Source organism: Nyctereutes procyonoides, unplaced genomic scaffold, assembly GCF_905146905.1.
Source record: "Nyctereutes procyonoides isolate TBG_1078 unplaced genomic scaffold, NYPRO_anot_genome, whole genome shotgun sequence".
Taxonomy (NCBI): Eukaryota; Metazoa; Chordata; class Mammalia; order Carnivora; family Canidae; genus Nyctereutes; species Nyctereutes procyonoides.
The window spans coordinates 5,231,776-5,255,455 of NW_026575133.1; the positions used below are offsets into that span (position 1 = coordinate 5,231,776).

The 23,680-nt window shown below is 42.8% G+C and overlaps 1 protein-coding gene across 4 annotated transcripts in view; it reads right to left on the reverse strand.

Annotated features, from left to right (window-relative positions):
- Nucleotides 1-23,680, reverse strand: part of DNMBP (dynamin binding protein) — a 109,652-nt gene that overhangs the window by 17,901 nt on the left and 68,071 nt on the right. For all 4 annotated transcript variants that reach the window (XM_055346222.1, XM_055346221.1, XM_055346223.1 and 1 more), the window contains 5 exons: nt 5,484-5,677; nt 4,538-4,637; nt 2,010-2,157; nt 1,404-1,421; nt 57-256 (listed from right to left, as the gene is read on the reverse strand). In XM_055346222.1, the coding sequence (XP_055202197.1) occupies nt 57-256; nt 1,404-1,421; nt 2,010-2,157; nt 4,538-4,637; nt 5,484-5,677 (660 nt within the window). The remainder of the gene's footprint in view (nt 1-56; nt 257-1,403; nt 1,422-2,009; nt 2,158-4,537; nt 4,638-5,483; nt 5,678-23,680) is intronic.

Below are 23,680 nucleotides of genomic sequence, written 5' to 3' on the forward strand. Positions count from 1 at the left end.
TTGAGGAGAGCATTGTCAAGGGTGTATCTCCTTTTCAGCAACTATGCTTTTCTTACCCAGGTCCTTCCGCCGTTTGTATTCATTAATGTTAACATTGATCTCCTTGACTGCAAGGACTGCACTGGTTAAGGGCGCTTTATCAGGGTGGGATTCTGGGGTAGAATTCAGCAACTCCATGAGCAGCAGTGGGTAGCGCATTACTCTCTGGACCGGTTTGATGAGGAAGGAGCCCAGATTAATATAATTTGTACATCCCCTAATAGAAGAGGAAAAAGAGACTTTAAATCAAATGTCAAAAATACAGGGCCTAATCAGGGAAATAAAAATCAAAACCACAATGAGATACCACCTCACACCAGTCAGAATGGGTAAAATTAACAAGATAGGTAACAACAAATGTTGGCAAGGATGTGGAGAAAGGGGAACCCTCTTGCACTATTGGTGGGAATGCAAGCTGGTACAGCCACTCTGGAAAATAGTGTGGAGGTTCCTCAAGAAGTTAAAAATTGAGCTGTCCTATGACCCAGCAATTGCACTATTTACCACAAAGATACAGATGTAGTGAAATGCCGGGACACCTGCACCCTGATGTTTATAGCAGCAATGTCCACAATAGACAAACTGTGGAAGGAGCCATGATATCCTTCGACAGATGAATGGATAAAGAAGATGTGGTATACATACACACACCAATGGAATATTACTCAGCCATCAGAAAGGACAAATACCTACCATTTGCTTTGACAAGAATGGAAATGGAGGATATTATGCTAAGTGAAATAAGTCGCTTGGAGAAGGACAATCATCATATGGTTTCACTCATATGTGGAATATAAGAAATAGTGAAAGGGATTATAAGGGAAAGGAGGGAAACTGAGTGGGGAAAAATTAGAGAGGAAGACAAACCATGAGAGACTCCTACTAACTCTGGAAACAAATAGAGGGTTGCAGAAGGGGAAGTGGGTGGGGGAAAGGATAACCGGGTGACGGGCATTAAGGAGAGCCCGTCTCTCCTTAATGAGATGATGAGATGAGCACTGGGTGTTATACTGTATGTTGGCAAACTGAATTTAAATAAGAAAATTTTAAAAAACAATACAAGGCCTATTGGTAATGTTTGAGATTCTTAAATATAGCTCTGTGCTCTCACCGTCCTTTCCAATTTCATTCATTCAGCAAATATTTTCTGGGCACCTAATAAATACCAGGTACTGTTGTGGGTGCTGGAGACTTAGTAGTGACCTGTCCTGGTGGAAGGAGACAGGCAACAAACATTGTAAGAAGTGTCATTTGGTGGTTAAGTGCTATGGAGTAAAATACAGCAAAGGAAGTCTACTTCTAGGTTGGTCTATAAAGGAAGAAAATATAGAAATGAGCTTGTGCATCAAAGACAAGGGACTTACCATTCGGTGTACAGGCTCCTACAGGGCAGCAAGCATGAAAAGAAAACAGACAGCTGCTTAGAGGTAAAGCTAATGCCGATTTTCACATTCTTAGAATGGCTTAGTTCAACTAATGCTTATCAGTTGGGCAGACAAAAAAATGACATGGGATAAAGGGAAATTATGAGTATCTATGGAGACATATCTAGTCCATTAAAAAGTTAGTAAGCCCCTAACTTCACTTTGATCTACTTAGGCATACATTATATTCTTATAACCTGCCTAAGTGCAGGAGAATCTCATCTGAAGGTCAAGAATAAGTGAACTGGGTCTTCATACCTATAGTCTTGTTTATTTGGACCAAACTATCTTCCTGGCTGCTTCTTACCTGATATGCTAATTTAATACTCTGTATCTACAGATACAAAGCGGGAAGCCATTGAAGATTTTCAAGGGAAAAGGCAATACAATGAGAGAAGGGCAAGTTACATACAAGACCTGTAATAACATATCATTTATGATTAAAATAAGATAGGTCACAAGAAATCTAGATGTATGTGCGGACAGACTTCTCAAAGGCAGAACTAAAGAATTATGATGGAAGTGCAGTGGGATCAAAACTCCTACTTGAGATCTGCCAAGGAGTCCTGAAGATGCTTCTGGATCTTCTCATCCTTCTCATAGATTTCCAGCAGTGAAATGGCCTCATCATGATTCTGGCAGTAAACCTTGTATGTTCCCTCAAGCTCATCCCGGTGATCGAGAAACACAGGCCCTTTGGAATATACGTAAACATAGTGTTTTTAGTAACTTTCTTCTCAGTAGCCTCAATGTAGAGTGGATAATCAGACTTGGATCATTATGTAAAATAGATTTCTTTCTATGAGACACGTTTAAAATAATCTAAAAACCAGTCCCTTACACATTACTACACACCCAGAGTCTCCTGACGCTTTTTTCTCATTTTGACCTGCTCGTCTTAATCAGCCAAGACCTGAGCATGTCCTATCCTTTCCTTCCTCACTAAATCTTGTCCTGGCTGTATCAGAATCTTTCCTTGGTCAGACTAGTTACACTAACTTAACGCTGCTTTCACCAGCATCCTGCATTACCTTGATTTTTTTTTTGCTGAGTTATCCCCCTCTCTGTACATTTTTTCCATTTCTCTTCCTGGATCACAGAACTGCTCGAAAGGTACACTGTTGAGGGGGTGAGGGGAAGGCTTAGTGCAGAACAGTTTGAATAATTCACTACCACTTGTGTGATTTTAAGATTTATTCAAAAAAAATATTTTATTTATTCATGAGAGACACAGAGAGAAAGAGGCAGAGATATAGGCAGAGGGAGAAGCAGGCTCCCTGCAGGAAGCCCGACGTGGGACTCAATCCTGGGACTCCATGATCATGCCCTGAGCTAAGGCAGATGCTCAACCGCTGAGCCACCCAGGTGTCCCCCACTTGTGTGATTTTTTAAAAATGGGGAATGGGGTCCAGGATAGAGAAGATACATATGTAATTGCTGGTATATGACAAACTCTCCGGTAGGCAACCGAAGAAAACTTAGTAACACTGGGTGCTTTTAGTTTGAAGAGCTGATGGATAAGGAGTGGATAAGAGACTTTTTATTAAATAGCTCTTTGTAACTTTATGTACCATGTGAATATATTAAAATTCACATGGCAGCCTGGGTGGCTCAGTGGTTGAGCGGGTCTACCTTCAGCTCAGGACATGATCCCAGATCCTGGGATTGAGTCCCGCATCGGGCTCCCTGTGAGGAGCCTGCTTCTCCCTTGGGCTATGTCTCTGCTCCTCTCTCTGTCTCTCATAAATAAATAAATAAAATCTTTAAAAAGTTAAATTAGAAATATATTAAAATAAAAAACAAAGAAATATATTAAATAAACTTAACCTCCCCCAAAATTGCTTTTGCAATTCATGTCAATCTGCCCTTTGCAAGTGGCTCACCAAAGCTTTCATTTGCCCTGATTCTGTTATTGTGTCCATTTCTCTCCCAGGTGAGTCAGGTAAACACTGCCTAGTTTAAGCCAACATCATGATCCCATTCTCCTTTCTAGTGATCAGCTCAGGCATATGCATATGACACAGTTGTGGCCAATGAGAAATAAAGAGAAATCTGATAGGAGAGCACTAGGCAAGGTTTGCTCACTCTTAAATGACACAGGGTTACTTTTCCCTTCTGCTGATGTTGTCATATGTGTGGTGGGATGGCTAGAACTGTGTGGTTCTATGATAGGATGTCCCTTCCCATGCTGTATCAGAGCTGGTCTGTGTGACCAACAGAATATGGCAGAAATAATGGTATGTCATATTGGGGATCAGTTAGAGAAAACACTGTGGGACTCCAATCTTGAGCCTTTTCTCCCTCTTGGATCACGCACTGGGAAAAGCCAGCTGCCATGTCCTGAGGACAGTCCATGGAAAGGCTCACAGGGCAAGGAAGGAGGGCCTGAAGAGCTGAGGGAGCTTCCTTGAAGAGGATCTCTGAGCCCCAGAGGACGGCGGTCCAAGCCAACAGCTTGACCCCAACCTAATGAGAGATCCTGACCCAGAAGTGCCCAACTAAGTCACTCCTGGATTCCTCAGCCACATGCACTGGGGATAGTTTCTTATTTAAAGCTGCAAAGTTTTGGTATAATTTGTTTCACAGTAATAGATAATAGTTTCTTTATTAAAAACAGATGACTGTTTTTCAAACATTTTTGACAATGACCCACAAGTGAAAACATTTTAAATGACTCAGTATACTTATATGTAGAATTGAAAGTGTCCAAAAACTATAGCTGTGTTTATTATTTATAGTACATTCTGAAATTTTCTATTTTATTTTATTGAAAAAAAATATATACTGGGTACAACTTGCTCTAGTGATCTCATGATCCATCAACAGGCTGCAACTGTCAATTTGGACAGCGACATCTAAAATCTCTTCTATTGCTAACATCCTGTGGCACCTCAAAGTAGGCTATAGAGGAGAAGGAGAGGAGAGGGCCTGGTGATCTCTGAACTAAGTAGCTAGAACTTCATTTTTCTACTTAGTACCAGCAAGGTTGCTTCACCCCTTACTTTTGATGCATGAAATTTAAAAAAAGGTCGGGGGCGGGGGGCTGCTTCTGAAGCAATGGCAGGAGCTCATACCTACAGCGTCGCTGATTTCCAGATCAGCCAATAACTGCTTTGAGACCTTAATCACCATCTGCATATTTCCAAAAAGTCCTTCAAAGTCAATGTTTGGTATCTGAGAAAGGGAGACAAAATGAAAAGATGCACTGAAATGAAATTAATGGCATATCATTTTCATGTTAGGAACATCTCTTCAAGGATGATACAAAACTGTTCAAAGTCATCTGCACTCACTGTCACAAAGATTCCAGAACAGAAGCGTGCCAACATTATCTTTGGTGTCACTCTTTGTCCTTGATTGAATCACACTCTGCTTGCCCCCATCTCCCATTACCTTAGTAAAAAGACTATGTTATCAATGTGGTCTAGAATTACATTGGGATACAAAGTCCCACCCAAAATCTGATGGCCGTGCCCACTTCCTATACAAGTTCTTTGGAGTGAATGTTCCAGAAGTACAAACCCAAGCCAGGCCCAGATGGTCAAGTAACAAGCAATAAGGACAGTAAATCCCCAGGATGCTGTTACCCTTTTTTCCCCTACCTTCAGCATCTAGACAAGTACCTGGCACACACAAGACAGTTAGGGTTTCCTGGGTAAACACTGTACTGTCAGGTGCCAGAGCCACCAAACCCATCATCCCCAGACTTCATTATTATACAACCTTCCCAATGCAGTGATAATCCAGACTAGCTGGGAGTGTCTTTAGGAGCCACAGAGCAGGAAGTGGCTGGGACATGTCCTGCAGTAAGTCTGATAAATTAACAGTGGACAAGAAGTAACAGGACGCTAAAAACTAAGTTGATGACACACTCATGTCAGGACCCTTGAATTAAGAGCAGCAGCAATCACAGCCTTTACTTCAAATCCAGTAACCCTTGTGGTGAAAGCACCCATAACCTAATGGCTTGGAGAATCACATCACATTCAGGGTAAAGCAAGCTTTCTCCACAGCTCCCACCTGCGTCTGCTGCAGAGGCGCCATGATGTGTTCGATGCACATTTCCAGATCCCGAACATAGTCTCTTTCCGTCTGGAGAAGTTCTTCTATCACCTTGGCTCTCTTCTCCAGCATCCTCTGCTCTGGGTTTTCAGTGTACATGGACCCAGGCGGGGCCACCGGTGATGAAGACTGGGAGGAGAGGAGGGTCATTTCTAGAAGGGGAAGAGAGAACTCGTCAGCAGCTCTGAGTGTGGAAGCACGACTCTTCAATAGTTTAGTCTGAAAAGAACACATTCCTTGAGAACCGAAGTCTCACTGCTATCAACCACCAGGAAATCCAATCACACATCAGTTCTAATTAGGAACAGATGAAGGGCTGAGAAACTCATTTCTGCAGAGAACTTCTCTCATCTGTGTGATAGCATTTCTAGAATTTGCCCTAAAAAAGGAAAAGCTGGCCCATTTTAGGAGGACAAATCAGTGTCCACAACCTCTTGAGAAAGAGGTTGAGAGAGGTGCTCTTCTTATAAAGAATTGCTTTCACTTAATTAAGTATAAAACCCAGTGCATGAGGTCAGCAGCAGAAATGCCAAACTGGAAATCAAAAACATTGATATAGCACATTAAATATTATTGGGAATATCACAATGCCAACTAAGAAGAGTTAGAGAGGAATTACATGTCTGAGAACTAGGTGACTATAGGGCCTATTGTGTTCCAGTCATTGTAACAGAGAATTAACATATACAATGAAATACACAAAAATTATTTAGATTCTTCCTATCGAAACTTTTTTTTTTCTTTCCCCTATCGAAACTTTAATAAAGACCCTGGCACCTTGTTACTTCAAATATCCTAGAAGATACAAAGGTACTAGAAAGATGAAGTTCTTTTTTTTTTTTTTTTGATGAGTTCTTTTTAATGGTATTTTCAGTCCAAAGAACCTCTATAGAACCATATCACATGATTTAAAAGTGAAAACCAGTTTGTACCTTGTCATTTGCTTTTACAATTATCCATGAAATCGACATGATGAGAGTTATTTATAAAGATGGGACAGCATGGCATTTGTTCATTTAAAATAAACACTAAACACCAAAATAAATAATTGAAAAAAATTCCAATGAAGCAATCTCTGCTCAGTTTATTTCAAATTCCTTAAGATCCACTTTAAAAAAATCCTACAAATTTATTAAGTAAATATACTAATCTAAGTGTGATCACAAGAATATTTTTAGCAGATGTAAGAAGCAAAAACACTCCTGTTTACACTACTTATGGAAAACTAGGCTTTCACATCAGATTTTAGTCTTCAAAAATCTCTAAGGACTCTTCTCTAAGGACTTAGGAATTCCAATGTTTAAAAGAGGATGTGCCCAGATTCTGGTTTCTGAGAACTACTCTCCACTCAAAGAAAGCAGAGTTCTTTGGAGAAATAGCTAATTCCAAGACTGAGGCAAGGAGAGTATAGGTGAACCGGAAACATCTAATGGCAGAAAATAATAAAGTGCTCAACAAAATGATGGAGGTATTTCCAAAAGGCATGGAACTGGCTTGAAGGAGCTCCCATTGGCTAAATCTGGTACCGTTTGAGTAACAAAGTAAATAAGTACAGCAATGGACTATAATCCACTGACTAAAGAATCCATGAATTCATATTGATAACATGCAAGTACATGAATGGGGAAGAAGACAGTTTTTTCTTATCTATAATGTCAACTAATAAATATAGAAGAAATTATGGGAATTAGAAAATCAGCATTTTGCAATGATTAGCATAAAATGTGGCCCAGGCACAAATCATCAGTGGATGATTCTGATGGTGGTGGTGAGGTCTGATGATCAGGATATACGCCCAGTTTTGAGTTAGTTACGACAAATTACTTATTAATTACAGAAATGAAAAATAGTGACTATATATAGTGGAGAAAAGGAAAATATGATCACTGAGTAATCAGAATTCGCATCATCAATAAGGGGCAGAAAGACCATATGTTTTTCCATTTGTCATATCTGGGAACAATACAATATCCCATATGTGATATCCCAGTCAAAAATGCATCATCTGAAACAAATCTTGAGTAAACATCAGACAACTGCAAACTGAGGGTTTGTATTCTTCAAAATGTCATGTTATGAAAGACAAAGAGGGCCTCTGGGCTGGCTCAGTCAGTGGAACATGTGACTCTTGATCTTGGGGTCCCAGGGTGTACAGTTTACTTATAAAAAAGAAAGAAAGACAAGGAAGCCCGAGAATTCTCAAAGATGACTGAGGAGATGGCAAATAAATGCCACATGTGATTCTGAGCTGGGTCCTGATCTAGGGAAAAAGCTGCTATAAAAGACATTACATTACTAGGGCAACTGGTAAAGTTGTAATACATACTGTAGATAAATGATTAAGTCAGAGAAAAATTCCCTTAAATGACAAATCATGTGGTTATGTATGACATCCATGGTTCATACTAAATACACATGGAAGCTTACGAAAGGACATGATATGTCCAACCTACACTCAGTCAGAAAAAAGTGTGTGTGTGGGTGTGTGGAGAGAGAGAATGAACACAAAAACCCAGCAAAATGCTAAACACTGGTGGATGTGAATAAAGGCTATGCAGGAGATTCTTTGTACTACTGCAATAATCTGTACATTTTCTATCATTCAAAATAAAGTTTAAAAAGACATAATGGAAAAATATCTTTCTTGAACTTTTTTTGGTAGCATGACAAAATTTCAAGCATAATCCTATTTGGTTTCTTTTTTTAAAAGATTTTATTTATTTATTTATTTATTTATTTATTTATTTATTTATTTATTTATTTATTTATGAGAGGCACAGAGAGAGAGAGAGAGATGCAGAGACACAGGCAGAGGGAGAAGCAGGCTCCACGCAGGAGGCCTGGCGTGGGACTCGATCCTGGGTCTCCAGGACCAGGCCCTGGGCTGAAGGCGGCGCTAAACCGCTGAGCCACCTGGGCTGCCAGCATAATCCTATTTGACTAGAGTGCTAAATCATAATCCTAAATTAATTGCGGCATATGTAAAACTTATTTTTAATAGGCTTGTTTAGAGTTTTCTTTGCAATTTCAAGCAATAGGATCTCAGTCCCAAATATGGTCTCTCAAGTGGCAAGTTAAGAAGAGAAACTCATTTTTAAAATGTATTATCTTCTTTATTTGGGTATAATTGACATATAACACTATATTCCCTTCAGGCATATAACATAATGATATATTATTTTTAGAAGACACTCATTTTTAATATGACTAAAAAGTTCTGAAAGGGAGAACACTTGTTGAATTGCCACCATAGGCAATACACTTTATATATTTGATTATGTCCCTGAACTCATTTAATATTCATGTCAAAACTCTGAAGTTGTATTATTACTTGATTTAATAGAATACCTGGGTTTTGAGAGGCTGACCAACTTGTCAGAGCTTATGTAGCGAGCAAATGGCAGTTCTGGAATTTGAATCTAAATATATTTCAATCCAAATCCTATCACTTAATCCTGTACCATTTTGCCTCCCTGGCCTGGAATCTCAACTAGAAAAGGTCAGGGGTTTATTTGCTTCAAATCTTGAAAATTACCCGGAAAATATTCTATCTCAGGAATCAAAGCTCTATTAATTATAATAGTTGAAAGTTTAAAATACCATCAAGTACTCATCAATCAAAAGCCAGCAACCTATAGTAAGAAACTCGGATTTTTATTATTATTATTATTATTATTATTTTTAAAGATTTTATTTATTCATGAAGACAGAGAGAGAGAGAGAGAGGCAGAGACACAGGCAGAGGGAAAAGCAGGATCCATGCAGGGAGCCTGACACAGGACTGGATCCTGGGATTCCAGATCTGGATTCAGGATAACGAAGGCAGGCGCTAAACCACTGAACCACCCGGGGATAACTCGGATTTTTAATAAAAGAGAAAAAAGAAATGGTAACAATTCCTTTGACCTACTGGCATGAAGCTAGCTATTGATTGATTGATTGATTGATTGATTGATTTTTGCAGGTGCATTTATAAATTCTTGGACTGCCTTTAAAATACAATACCAAGAACTTTAGCATGAGTTTAAATCCCTGTGGAATGTATCTGCAATTTTGACAAAATTCTACATGTTTCTGAAGACACAGGTCACCCTCAAGGTCTACACATATCAATGCTCAAGATTAAGTCAAACTAGAACTATCTGGCTTGAAATGGCCCCAAATGTAAAGTCTCTTTTCCATTATCCCAAATACATCCTAAGGAAAGTCTGATCTAAAATTTTAGTATCTGGGATGTGCAAGCAGGAAGGTGGCCTCCTGCCTCAGCTTGCTGCAGTAGAGAGAGGGGCTTTGAATCTTGCTCTTCCCTGCTCTAGCCGGGAACCCTGGGGAACTGGGCAAAGGTCACATTTCCCTCTAGGCCTCAATGTCCTCACCTGTAAAATGCGTAATGATGCCTGCTTTGCCAAGCTGTTGAGGGAATAAACAAGGTAATAAATGGACACAAGTTAGTTCTTTTCCCCCAGAGGGCCAGAAAATGCTGTCGGTAGCAAATCAGGTAAGGTGCCCCAAGTAGAAGGGCTCTGTCCAATTCCTGGAACACTTTGCTTTTCTCTAAGAACAATAAAAGCTGCGGAAGCACATGGAGGAGGCTGCGGCCAGGACCAGCCTCCACCGGCCGTGCGCAGACCAGCTCCCACCTTCTTCCCCGGATGGTCCTGGAGGAATTTAGGAGCTGGAGCCAGAGCTGACTGCACAAATTTATTCTCTCTGGTAAAACAATTCGTACGGGGTTGTTTTTTCCTTTTGTTCCCTTTCCCAGCTCCCCGCCCCCCCCCCCCCAGTCCCGATCCCCTCCCCTCAGGAGGTGCCCACCCCCAGGCTCCTCCCCAGGTCGTCAGGAAGGCGTCCCGGGAGCCCGCAGCTTCGCGCAACTCCACAAGCCACACTTGAAAGCAGTCACAGAAAAAGCCACTCACTTCTCCCCTCCTCAAGGCCGGCTCTGCGTCTGGCGGGGAAATCTCTGACCTGCCGGCAGGTCCCGGGCACTCGGGCTCCCGCCCCGCCGCACCCCGCACCCCCACCCCGGCTCCCCCGCACCTGCGGCGCCCAGTGGCTGCTGCCGGACCGGTGGGTCCCAGGCTAACGGGCAGAGCTGAATCTTCCCAGAGCTCTGGAATGCTCCGCAACCCCCAAATCCTTTGAATAGGGTAGGCATTTCCCCCAGGCTTTCCCACATTTACATATGAATCGCCCGAGTCCCCCAGGCTATCAGGGCAGGGCCGGTTCTAAAGGATGGAGCCGGAATCCTTCTGAGGGGAACGAGCTGCGGGCTGCGGCCCGGCTTCGCTCGGGCTTCAGCACCTTCCCCTCCTGCATTCCCTTCCCGGTTCTCAAACAGTCACGACCTCACTTCTGGAGTTTTAATCGAAGGGTATTACTCTCACTTTGCCTGCCCCTACTAAGCTTTATGGGGGGGGGGGGGATGCTCTCTTTAGGGAAGAATCTGAAGGCCCATCCATCTCTCACTTAAGAGGCCGCACTGTGAAGTAGGTGGCATTGGTCTACTGCCCGGCTGGGGACCTGGCTTTCTGCAGCACCCCCTCTCTGGCCCAGGCCAGCCCTCTCCAGGCCCGGGCTTTGCCTAGGGACCTGGGCCTCCTTCTTTGGGGACCTTACCCTACAGCCATCAGAATGCAGATCTCAGTGGGCTGGGCCCCGCTTGGCAAGAAACGCACAGAGTAATTCATGGGAACCGGGAACCCTGCTCACAGCTCCCAAGCATTTACACTTTGAAAGAAACCAAGGAAACAAAAGCTGCAGAAAAAGAAGCCATCTTTGTAAAAAACAAAGACAAAACAGAAAGAAAAAGAAAACCTGCAAAAACTACTCGGTGTTTCCATAATGGACATAATATGGCAGTGCAAGGAAAAAGGACAGGAAGAAGGCACCCCCCTTCATCAGTTGGCCCCGGGGCCTCAGGGTGGGAGCTGGATTTGGGGCAGAAGGCTCAAGGGGGGTGGGGGGTGGGTGGGTGTTGTGCTTCCTAATCTCATAAGAATCTGTTGTGGTATCGCCAGTAATTGAAAATAAACTAATGCTAACTAAGAAACGTCTCTATTGGTGAAATCTGGGGCCATCTCAGAGATGGCAGCTTCTGGTAAAGAGGCCTTCCCGCCGCGTCTAGAGTCGCACCCGCTCTGGGAGGCTCACCCGGCAGGCCCAGGCCGAGCCCCAGAGCCCCACGCAGCCGCTTCCCTCCACCCGCTAGTGCAACTCCTCTTAACGTTGCATTTGAACAACTACTTACAGGGCACTTACTGGGTGTGTCAAGCACTGTTCTAAGCACTTTACAAACATTGGTGTCTCTAATCCTCCCAACCACCCTACCACATCGTCCCCATTGTACAGTTGAGGAACGACGACGAGAAGTTGAGTGAACTGGCTGCGGAGGCGCAGGCCTGGGATCTGAGCCGAGCAGGCTCCCGCCTCTGGGCCTGTGACCTGTAGCTACTCCCTCTGCGGGCAAATCCGTGCGACTTGGGATCTGAATTCTTACCTGTGGGGTTTGGTGGCCACCAGGTAGCTAATAATAAGACAGAGTGGCCCTAAAGCACAACTTAACCTCTGTGGGAGCCTCAATTCCCCCACCATTAAGTGAATATATCTTTAAGCATATCTGCGTATGTTCACGTGATGATATGTATAAAACCCCATTTAGTAGAACGTAAGTAATCCCTCAGAATCCAACGTAGTGTCACACACAGTAAATATCCAATAGTATTCTGGATAATTTATGGCAGAACACACGTGAAACAAAGGAAAAGGCTTCTTTTATCCTATCTTCTGATGGCTTTCTGACTTACATATTAGCCATCTTCCTCAGGTAAGGGGAGAGCCCCCCTTCAAGAAACCTCAGCTCTTTCTTGTGACCTTGACAGATGTGCCACCCCAAGGGATAGGGCAGCAGGTAAAAACTTGTAATACTTTCTCTACTTCTTAAAATAAAAAAAAGTCAAAACTTCTAACTCAGGAGTCTACTTTTAGGAATTTATTATATGTAAATCATTGGACAAATGCACAAGATGTACATATGGGGATGTTCTCCGATGTGTACAAAAACTCAGAAGCAATTTTTTTTCCCCAAAGGGGCCTGGTTAAATAAGTTTCGGCATATCTACAGAACAGAATAGTATCATAGCTGTTGAGATTTATACTTACTAACACAGAATGCTGTCTCTGTGTGGTTAATTGAAAAAAAAGTATATTAAAAAATAGTCTATGAAAGAATAGCCATTTTGTTAAAAAGGGAAAATACTTTCGGTGCGTATATTTGAAAATGAGAAAGTCTTGAAAGGATGGAAATTCCGATATTTTTTCCTTGCTTTGGCCGTATCTTCTAATATTTCTAGACTGAACACGTAACGTTGATACAACAAAGAGTAATAAAATGGAAGAAATTTGCTGTAAAATGAGAATATTCTAATACCAACAGTTCTCCATTTCTGCTAATACATTTCAAATTCTTTCTTCACTTTTTAATGAGCTGACGTCTCTTTCCTGACCCCATCCCTGTAGACTGCTGAAGACCGTAGGTCAGGAAACAGGGCTGAAGTCACGATTAGCCAGTCTCCTAAGAAAAGCAAATCCACCAGTGCCTGTTTAGCTATCCTTTAGAAAACCCTGAGAGAAAGCTGTCTTTGTAAATATGCTCATTTTCGCCCCAGGCCCAACCAGAGGAATCAGAAATCCCGGTTTTCCGCCTTTCCACATCCCTCCAGCTGGGCCACCCAGCCCCCACCCTGTCTTTACCACCTACAAGCCTCCCAATGTGGAGAAGGTTTGCTCAACGTACAATTCTGGCACTGTGGTCACTGGCTTTTCTGCAGAGCTCATAGTCACCCAACTTCAGAGAGGAATCGATAACATTCAGGTCCAAAATCTCAACCAGAACTGAAAAAAACCTTCGCTGTGGCTTTTGCTCTGGAACTGCCCACCAGCTTTGGCAAGTAGCCTCTAGCACAATCCCTGCTGGGAGGGTTTCCACCCCTGGGGCAGGAGTGAGGAGTGGGGATAGGGGAAACTCAGCTCAAAACTTCTCATTTCCCCTTTCCTTTTCCAGGCCTTCTCTGGGCCTTCAGAAAATCAAATGAGTCAAGGGCTCAAAGTACTAGAGTCTGCAATTTCTTATACTGCCAGGATGGTCAGTTTAATTCTAGCACCAACTCAAACACCATTTTTGAACCCTCACCAAAGACACAGAAATCCTAGAGGGGTGTGCTATTGGTGGGACATTATTATTGTTATCTAATCTTTAGGTAGCAAAGTGAAATTATCAAGAGGGCAAAGACAGTTTTCATCAAATAGTTCTCTAGGAATAAATGATCAGTTTGAGTAAGCAGATTTTTATTATAGTCAGCCAAAAAACTCTATATGAAAAGCTTTATTTTCCTAACACACACACATCTGATGCTATATTTACCAAGTGTCTTGAGGGAAGTTATTACTACTCTCATTTTACGAATGAGGAAATGGACACAAAACAATGACATGGCTGGCCTGTGACCTCTGACCACAGGGCTGAGAAAGCTGCATATTCAAAACCAGCGTCCAAGGCCAGTGCTTTCTGTGAAGGGTCAAGGCCTGTTGTGGATTATGTCTTCTCCGTATGCATGTGGCCATTTCTGGCTTTATATTTTCAATTTTAATAATGATACTATAGTGATGTTTCAAAATTTGCTCATGTCCGTGCCCCTCTGGCTACTTCTCTGTGCTACTCTATAATAAATTAAACTTTCTTCAGTTTCTGTGAGGTAGTTTCCCATCCAAGTACTAACCAGGCCCGACCCTGCTTAGCTTCCGAGATCAGATGAGATCGGGCGCGTTCAGGGTGGTATGGCCGTAGACTCTGGGAGGTAGTTTACTTTGATTCCTTCCACTTGCCTTCCTAATATTCTATGTATCTTTTATCACTGTATACCCCACAAATCAATTCATCTGAATTATAATCCTGTTCAAGTTCTAACTATAAAACTGAATGAATATTTAATAGAGAGCTACTGAGCAGAGTGTTAGGCCATGGGGCAAGTAGAAAAAGTTGAAATGCCCTCAAAAGCTTTCTTTAGTCTCATCAGGAAAGCCATGTCATCTGGCCTGTGTTCAGGAAGAGCAAATGCAGTAGGATTAAACTGGATGGCATTTAAATTTTTCTCATTTGACTTAATGAATCTAGTTGAACGGGCAAAACATAAGCTTATGCAACAAAAGAATAATGTAAAATAGAAACAAATTAAGCATTAAGGGCTTTGGTTATATTTATTTGAATGAACCCAATCTCTCAAAGATTCTTTCCTAGTGTGATCCGATATTTTGATGGTAAAACCTCATTAAACTTAGGGTATCTTAGGGTGTCATTATATACTATTATCTAATTTTCTAGCTGAAACATGGGGAAAAAAATAAAACCTCAATACAAGGGAAATATAAATCAGGTTTTTCCTGGGACCCCAGTCGTAAGTGCCACGTTGGTTTAAACAAGGTTGAGGCATCCAGCAGTCACCCCATACTCCATATCTCCCCTGGCTTCCATTTCTGGGCTGTAAGTGGAGCTGCTTCCAAGATCTTCAGAGGGCAGCGGGTATAGTGAATAAAGAACTCAAAAAAACCCTTGGAATCTAGTCCTGCCTCCCCTCCTACCTGTGTGACCTGTCTGGGCTGTTGTTCCCATGTATCTATAACAAAGGGGTTGGGCCCGTTGGTCACTTCCAAGATCTAAAATCTTACATGACTTCCCACTCTGTTACTTCACTTACTCCTCAGTTTGGAGTAACCACATCAACTTCTAACTAGTCCCACAAGGAGTGTCACTTGGTATGTAAAGCCTCCTTGGACTCACCTAGGCAGTTAGCCACTTCCTCTCAGCGAGCCCTGAGGACAGGGCTAGCTCAGTGTACTTCCAGTATTTGTTCTCTTCTTCATCATTGAACATGACAAGCCCAGCTTGTCTCTCTGGCTTTCTGCTCACCTATTGCCCTTTAAGCCCAGCCAGATGAAGGCCTCTCTAGTCTCTGGATTGGTCTTTTCCCTAAATTTCTCTTCTCAAGCAGCAATACAAAAAAAATATGTACTATTTTGTCTTTTTGTTGTTGTTTTTAACACAGCCAAGTCACACTTACTCTAGGTGTGTGATGCTGGTTCAACTTTTGAAGATCAAATAATGTAATTCACCACATCAACAGGCAAAAGAAGAAAAATAATATAACCAGGTCAACTGAGAGAGAAAAAACTGTATCTGAAAAAAATCCAACATTCATTTATTATAATAAATATCAGAAAACTAGGAGTAGAGTGGAGCTATCTCAACTTGGAACAGAACATGTATTAAAACCCTAGGGTGGGGATCCCTGGGTGGCTCAGCGGTTTATCAACTGCCTTCCGCAGGGCGTGATCCTGGAGTCCTGGGATTGAGTCCCACATCAGGCTCCCTGCATGGAGCCTGCTTCTCCCTCTGCCTGTGTCTCTGCCTCTCTCTCTCTCTCTCTCTTTCTCTCTGTGTCTCTCATGAATAAATAAAATCTTTAAAAAAATAAAAAATAAAAAAATAAAACCCTAGGATACTTATTTTTTAATGTCATATGCTGTGTCCCAAAATAGAATATTTCATTTGACAACACACATTGACTGAGCCTATGTCAAGTTATTAGGTTCTGAAAACATTATCTTTACCACCATCACAAAACTTAGATGCTACTGGACTTTTGTGCATACCTAATGTATACCTAATCCATAGGATTTAGCAACTGGCACTTAATAAATGGCAACAAATATTATAATTTAAAGTGCCTTAAGCATTACTCTGCTATAGTTGGGATAAAAGACTACCCAAAAATCTTTAAAAATCAGGAACTATCCTAACTTTGATGAAAATTTTAGTTAAAATTTAGGACATAGGACACTGAGGATAAATCAGGTTTCAATTTTCCTCTAAGCAGGGCAGAGACTGGAGAGCAAGAAAATTGAATTCCCTATCTCCAAATCACTGAGGAAAGAGCTAGGGGAATTCAACCATATTTGCTAAGTATTGCTGTGAGTCACCACTAAGTAGAAGCATCTCCACATTTCAGTAGATGCCAAGTTGCGCATTTTTTTCATATTTTAACATCTCTAAAAGCAAGATGTGTTTTCCAAGTAATAGCATGTTAACATTTAGTTAGAAGTCTTCTTTTTAATGGTACCTAAACTTATTCAAGGTCTTAGAATAGATGGTGTTTAGATTCAATAAGATGTAATATATTCCATCTATTTCCTCTCAATTTACTATTAGAAGAAAGGGGTTTCTTGATAGAGTGGAATGAGGTCCACTGTGTATACAAACGTGTACCTTCCCACCGGAAATCACTGTGTGCGGGCACTCTCCCACCACCGTGGCTTGACAGCCTGATGGTCATGCCCAATGTGGGCACTTCATGGTTTCTCAGGAAATATCAAATTGGAAAACTCTGGGGCACCCATTCTGTGGGTATGTCAAGGTTCTGAGTTCCCACTTTGACATCCCATTTAAGACCTGCCATGCTTTTGCAAGTTAGCTGCTTTGATTCACCCTTCTTCCCACTGCACCCTCTAACATCCTCTGATCCAAATGAAAGAAGATGCTCCATAAGAGTACCTCTTCCGGGATGCTTGGGTGGCTCAGTGGTTGAGCATCTGCCTTTGGCTCAGGGCATGATCCCAGGGTTCAGGGTCAAGTCCCACATTGGGCTCCTTGCAGGGAGCCTGCATCTCCCTCTGCCTATGTCTCTGCCTCTTTCTCCGTGTGTCTCTCATGAGTAAATAAATAAAATTCTTAAGGGCAGCCTACGTGGCTCAGTGGTTTAGTGCCACCTTCAGCCCAGGGCCTGATCCTGGAGACCCGGAATCGAGTCCCACGTCAGGATCCCTGCATGGAGTCTGCTTCTCCCTCTGCCTGTGTTTCTGCCTCTCTCTCTCTCTCTGTATGTCTCATAAATAAACAAAATCTTTTAAAAAAATTAAAAATGAATGAATAAATAAATTAATAAATAAATGCCTTTAAAAAAAAGGGACGACTAGGTGGCTCAGTGGTTGAGTACCTGCCTTTGGCCCAGGGTGTGATCCTGGAATCCCGGGATCAAGTCCTGCATCGGGCTCCCTGCATGGAGCCTGCTTCTCCCTCTGCCTGTGTCTCTGCTTCTCTCTCTGTGTCTCTCATGAATAAATAAATAAAATCTTTAAAAAAAAAAAAAAAAAAAGAGTACCCCTTCCTATCCACGCTCAATATCTTGCCTTTCCTTGATATTTCTTGCTGTTACAGAGACCTGCAATCTTCCCAGGCTAGTATTCCTAAGTTGTTGAAGAAACATTATACAAAAACAATTCAGGTAATTGCTTGTGGAGAAAACCACCAACCTGGCTTGAGAATACAACTCCCGGTGCCAGGGCAAGGTCTCCGGGTTGGGTGGGAGTCTCCCAGACTGGGTCACTCCAACGTCAGGAGGGCCTTATTTCTTTTCAAGCTTCAATCATCTCCCAACCCTTGGGGAAATATGGCGCTACAGATATTTCCTTTGGCCTCCACACATTTACCTTTTCCTTCTCCTTTACCTTCTGCCTACCCATCTATCCTCCAACAAGCAACAACACCCTGGTTTTAAAAAATAAGCACAGGAAAGTTTTGTCCAACTCTGTGCCCTCTAAGCTACAATTAGGGGTCTTTGATTCTTTTTGTGAAAGGTCTTGAAAGAGTGGTCTTCATGCCCTCCTCCTATGATCTCATCCCCCATATAAGTCCTTTGCAAGTAATTCTGAATCATCACTGTTCCAGCAATATTGTCTTTTCAGTCAACTAATAACCTCCTTGACAAATTGGGTGGCATTATCCTTGATCTCCCTAGGGCACTTCAAAGCATTGGCCATTCTCTCTTACTTTAAATTCTCTGGTTTTCTCCTGATTTCTGCAATGATCTCGCCCTATCCCTCCTCCACCTGCCCCCACATTGTGGTTCACTTCTTAGACACCTGCTCTTCTCCTCAGTCACTCCTTGCCTCGGGGAAGGCATCTTCCCATAGTTTCTGAGAGGGTGACTCACCGCATGTAGGCCTTGCTTACCTTATTCCTAAAGCTCTGGTTCAAACTGCCATCTAGTTTCTAAGATTTCGGTACTCCCATGCTCCTCACACTGTGTTCCTCTTTGTCACCATAAGTAAACACCTCGCTCATAATGTTTTCCCAAAGGAATGCTCCCCCTGCTTCTCTCTGCCCAAGTCAACCCCCACTCACTCTCTTCAGCTTTAGCTCAAGTTCAAACACCCTAAAGTCTTTTCCCATAACTCAAGTAAGGACTGAGCTTTCCCCCTTCTGGCTGTCCATAGCACTCACTGTCTAGACTACACACTTGTGTATTATTATGTTATTCATGTTTTTACACTCTCTACCTCTTCAACTGATCTCTAAACTCCTGTGTGTGTTGAGAGTGGGGCAGGCATCCTTCTTTGGATACCCCCTGATGCTTGTTACAGTGCTAAGTACAAGTACTGGTTACTAAATCCTGTTGAACTGTATTCAAGGGGGATGTGGGATCTCTGTGCTGGTGAAATGATGGTGGGAGCTCATGTTTATTTAGCATTACTTTATGCACCAGGCTCTCCTGCACTATCCTAGGTACTTCGATATCTATAAACTCATTTAATCCTCATAATACTGTCATCTGGTTTTACTGACGAAGAAACTGTGGCATAGAGAAATTAAATATTTTATACAAGGTAGTAGGGCCAAGTGGGGGATGGGATCTAATAGTTCCCTCCCTATAAAGGACTTAAACAATTGTGTTTAATTATCTGTTTCTATGCTGTTTTCTGTTGGAAACCGTAAGTTCCTAAAGGCAGGCCCAAGTCTTACCCATCTTCTCCAATGTCTCAATAGAGACACAACTGGCATTTTGGGCAGGACAATTCTTCATTGTGTAGGATGGGTCTACACACTGAAAACATTTAGTGTTCCTGGTCCTTTCCTTCTAAATGCAAGTAGTCCCCTGCACCCTAACACTGTGACAGCCAAAGACATCTCCAGCCCAGTTGGTCTGGGCCAGGGAAGCCTCAGAATGCCTGCCACCTCCAGAACCCACTACATCCCAAATCAGCACCATCCGTGTCCTATAGCTGTCATTTAAACCAGGTGACCCCCATCCTGGACTTCATCTCTACCATTTTGACCATGGATTTGTACCTAATCAATAAATCGTTTATAGGACGATGACTAACTGAAAAACACAGGTTGAGTCACTTATACTCACTCTTCTGGGAATCTGAGTTATGATATCAGGCAGATCAGACAGGAACAGAAATTGAAGCTGTAACAATGCCTCAAGGCGGTGGTGGGACGAGTATGGTTATATGTAATCTAAAGTGAAGAGGGAGTAAACTACGAGTAAATGACCAGTGTGGGTCTGCAGTAAGAGGAGACCAAGCAGAAGTTCAGGGAAGAGCAAAAAACACCAAGAGAAAGATGGTCCCTGACGGAGAGAGAGAAAGAAGGGGAACAGCTGGTCCCAAGGACACCTGGTTTCAGCCCACTGGTATTGGGAGCAGTAGCCCCAACCCTCCTCAGGATCTTGAGGTAATCTAGGTCTATATAGAATGCGATACAGTGTTTGGTACTCAATACAACTCTGTTAGATAAAAATGGATGAGTGGCTCATCCTGTTATTGTAACAGGATGAAATGAGAGGAAGCTACACAAGGTGCTCTGAGAACTGTTAAATGTGTAAATTAACATGGTACTGGCACCACTACTAGTGTTGCTGAGACAGAAACTCCACGGGCTGTTTTGCTGGCCATTTGTTACTGCCCGATTACTTGCTATGGGCATGCCCCTTGTCTCCAGAGTGGCAGAGGCCTCTTGGCATCTACCACACTCATGGCTTGTAATCAGTGTATGAAATCAGCCAGGATGAAAAGCTACCGTCTTGGAATGACTGGCAGACATTTTACTCCAATAGTGTGAATACAGTCTGTTGCTACAAAGAGATCATGTTCACATACTTGCAATGAAAAGAAACCTTGACCAACAGAGTCCTAAAAACTGAGCTATCTGTGTAACACTGGCAAAAGTGCCTTCACATCCATGCTGGTTTTTCTCATCTTGGGAGAAAACAAAACAAGATTTTTCTGGATTCTGTTGTTCCACTGCATTTACTGCCCAAACTTTTGAGCAACTGGTTCTATATCGGGCAGCCTGGGTGGCTCAGTGGTTTAGCACCACCTTTGGCCCAGGGCATGATCCTAGAGACCCAGGATCGAGTCCCACGTCGGGCTCCCTGCATGGAGCCTACTTCTCTCTCTGCCTGTGTCTCTGCCTCTGTGTGTGTGTGTGTGTGTGTGTGTATGATGAATAAATTAAATCTTTGAAAAAAAATTGCTTCTATATCTTCATCACCACTTCCCTCCTAAATTCCTTATAATGTGCTCTGTACCTTGGTTGCTCCTCTTCCTCACCCCAGCTGCCAAATGCAAGGTCTTTCCTTGGTCCACAAGCCTCCCATACTTCTGCTGTGTGTAACACAGCCACGTCCGCCTCCATCTGAGGTCCCCCATCCTCTGACATCCCTAACACAACACTTTTCTGCTTTTCTCAGTTCATTTATATAGAAGGAACTCACAGTTGTGCTTCTGACTCTAGCTCTTATGAAAGCACTGGTCTGGGCATCAGGAGACCTTGATTCAACTCCTGATCCAAGGATTGGTTTTAGACACACACTTCAATTTCTCTGAGCTCCATCTCTCTGGTTACAAAAACAGTGGATCAGGCAACCTGTGTGGCTCAGCGGCTGGCTGAGTGTCTGCCTTCTGTCCAGGGCGTGATCCTGGAGACCCAGATCGAGTCCCACATCGGACTCCCTGCGAGGAGCCTGCTTTTCCCTCTGCCTGTGTCTCTGCCTCTCTCTTTGTGTCTCTCATGAATAAATAAAATCTTAAAAACAAAACAAAACAAAACAAAAAAAAAAACCGGTGGATCAGATTTAAGTGTTTTTCAAACCTTTTCTTTTCTGTGGCCCCCATACTTTATACATGCATACTCCTACCACATCAGCTATGCTATGAAGTTCTTCTATTCACTTTTATTTTTCAAAAATGCTAGCTGTAACCCACTGAATAGACCTGAATACCCAATCTATAAAACACTGAACTTATGCTGATAGGGGATCCACAGCCCTCTGACCTTGAACCTCCAAGCCTTGACTCTCACCTGAATCCCAGCGTCCTATTTCTCTCTGTAAGAGCTCTTCATTTAGATATCCTAATATCACATAACTCAGTTACCATGGAATCTGAAGCACCAGGTCCTTCCCCCATCACAACTGCTTATATGTTATTAGCAAGTGTAAAATCTTCGTGCCTGACTTTTGGTCTAGCAGTGGGGAGAGCAATTTACATTGGACCAACCACCGTATTGATAAATTATTAGCAAATCTGGATAAGGCATTTTTAAAAGTAACTATGTGAAGGCATTGGAGAACAACCATAAGCAGGCCGAAGCTAGAGGGGATAGGACTTGAGGGAAACAAGCTAGGTAAGATCCATATTTACTCAATTCTTTTTTTTTTTTCATAAATTTATTTTTAAAGATTTTATTTACTTATTCATGAGAGACACACACAGAGAGAGAGGCAGAAACACAGGCAGAGGGAGAAGCAGGTTCCATGCAGGGACCCTTACGTGGGACTCCATCCCGGGTCTCCGGGATCAGGCCCTGGGCCCAAGGCAGCGCCACCGCTGAGCCACCCTTGCTGCCCTATTTACTCAATTCTTTTTTTTTTTTAATTTTTATTTATTTATGATAGTCACACAGAGAGAGAGAGAGAGGCAGAGACACAGGCAGAGGGAGAAGCAGGCTCCATGCACCGGAAGCCCGACGTGGGATTCGATCCCGGGTCTCCAGGATCGCGCCCTGGGCCAAAGGCAGGCGCCAAACCGCTGCGCTACCCAGGGATCCCTATTTACTCAATTCTTAACCCCTGAAGTCAATCTCCCACAATCCAGAATGTGGGGGAAATTAAGCAAAAATGGAAAGTCAACAACTGGCAATCTTCTTGGGCTGAAGAGTCAAAGGCTCACATCTATGGTTGTGAAGTGTGTAGATATTTTGAGAGAAATCCTGGAAAAAAGGGAGCCACAGAGACAGCAGCCCAAAACCTGTGCAGAAATTCCCCTCAAATCCTTGAACTATGCATTCAGGTGATGAGACTCCAGGAAACCAGTAGAAAGCAGTAATAGCTGGAGGCAGAATAGCCTGGCAGATACAACTGTCTGGGGCTGAGAAGACACTTTCTAGAATTTGAGTTGCTCCAAGTTATGAGGTTCAATAAACACTGTGGTTTTCAACTGAAACCTCAAAAGAGCCTCCAGGCTCCCCACCTCCCAGGATAAGGGGCCACACCCTTGGACCAAGGGCAAACCATAACAGACCTGCCCTACCAACATCTATACAGGCCTCCCTAGGACAATGACAGATAAGGCAGGTGAAGGAAAGGACATATCCTGGTAGAAGCTGGGAGCAGCCATTAAGTAGAGCTCTATTTCTCAAAGAGAGTTGGGGAGTGGGGGGAAGAGAGGAGGGAAGGATGAGGTGTTCCCTGTGGACAATCACACCTGCAGACACAGGGTCTGAGGGCAGATGTCTGGGGTCTGAGGGCTGATGTTCGACGAAGACGGGGCTCAGACTGGATCTCAGGAGAAAGGGGACCATGCAGTGACAGGCTGGTGAAGCAAGTGATAAGGGGAAAGGGAGGTGGGCCAACAGGAGATAAATCATAATTTATGAGCACCTATACTACGTTCCAGACGTGTATTGGGTGTTTTACTTATGCTGTCTCACTGACACAGGTATTATTATCTTCATTTTATAAATAAGGAATCCAGAGCTCCAAGAGGTTAGGTAATTCACCTAAAGTTACACTATTAGTAAATGATGGGGCTAAGATGTGAATGCAGGGCAGAACACAGACTCCGACACTGGTTTCCTTCTGTAATTACACACTGTAACTGCAACATTCAGGATGGGCAGTGGTGCGTGTGCTCAAAGACAGCCAGCAGAGAATGTTAGAAAGCAAAAGGGTTTTAAGGTGGCCCAAGATTTGGTTACAGGTCAAGGAGGATCCTAGAGGTACAAAAAAGGGGTGTCAATTGAGCTAAATGTGAATACA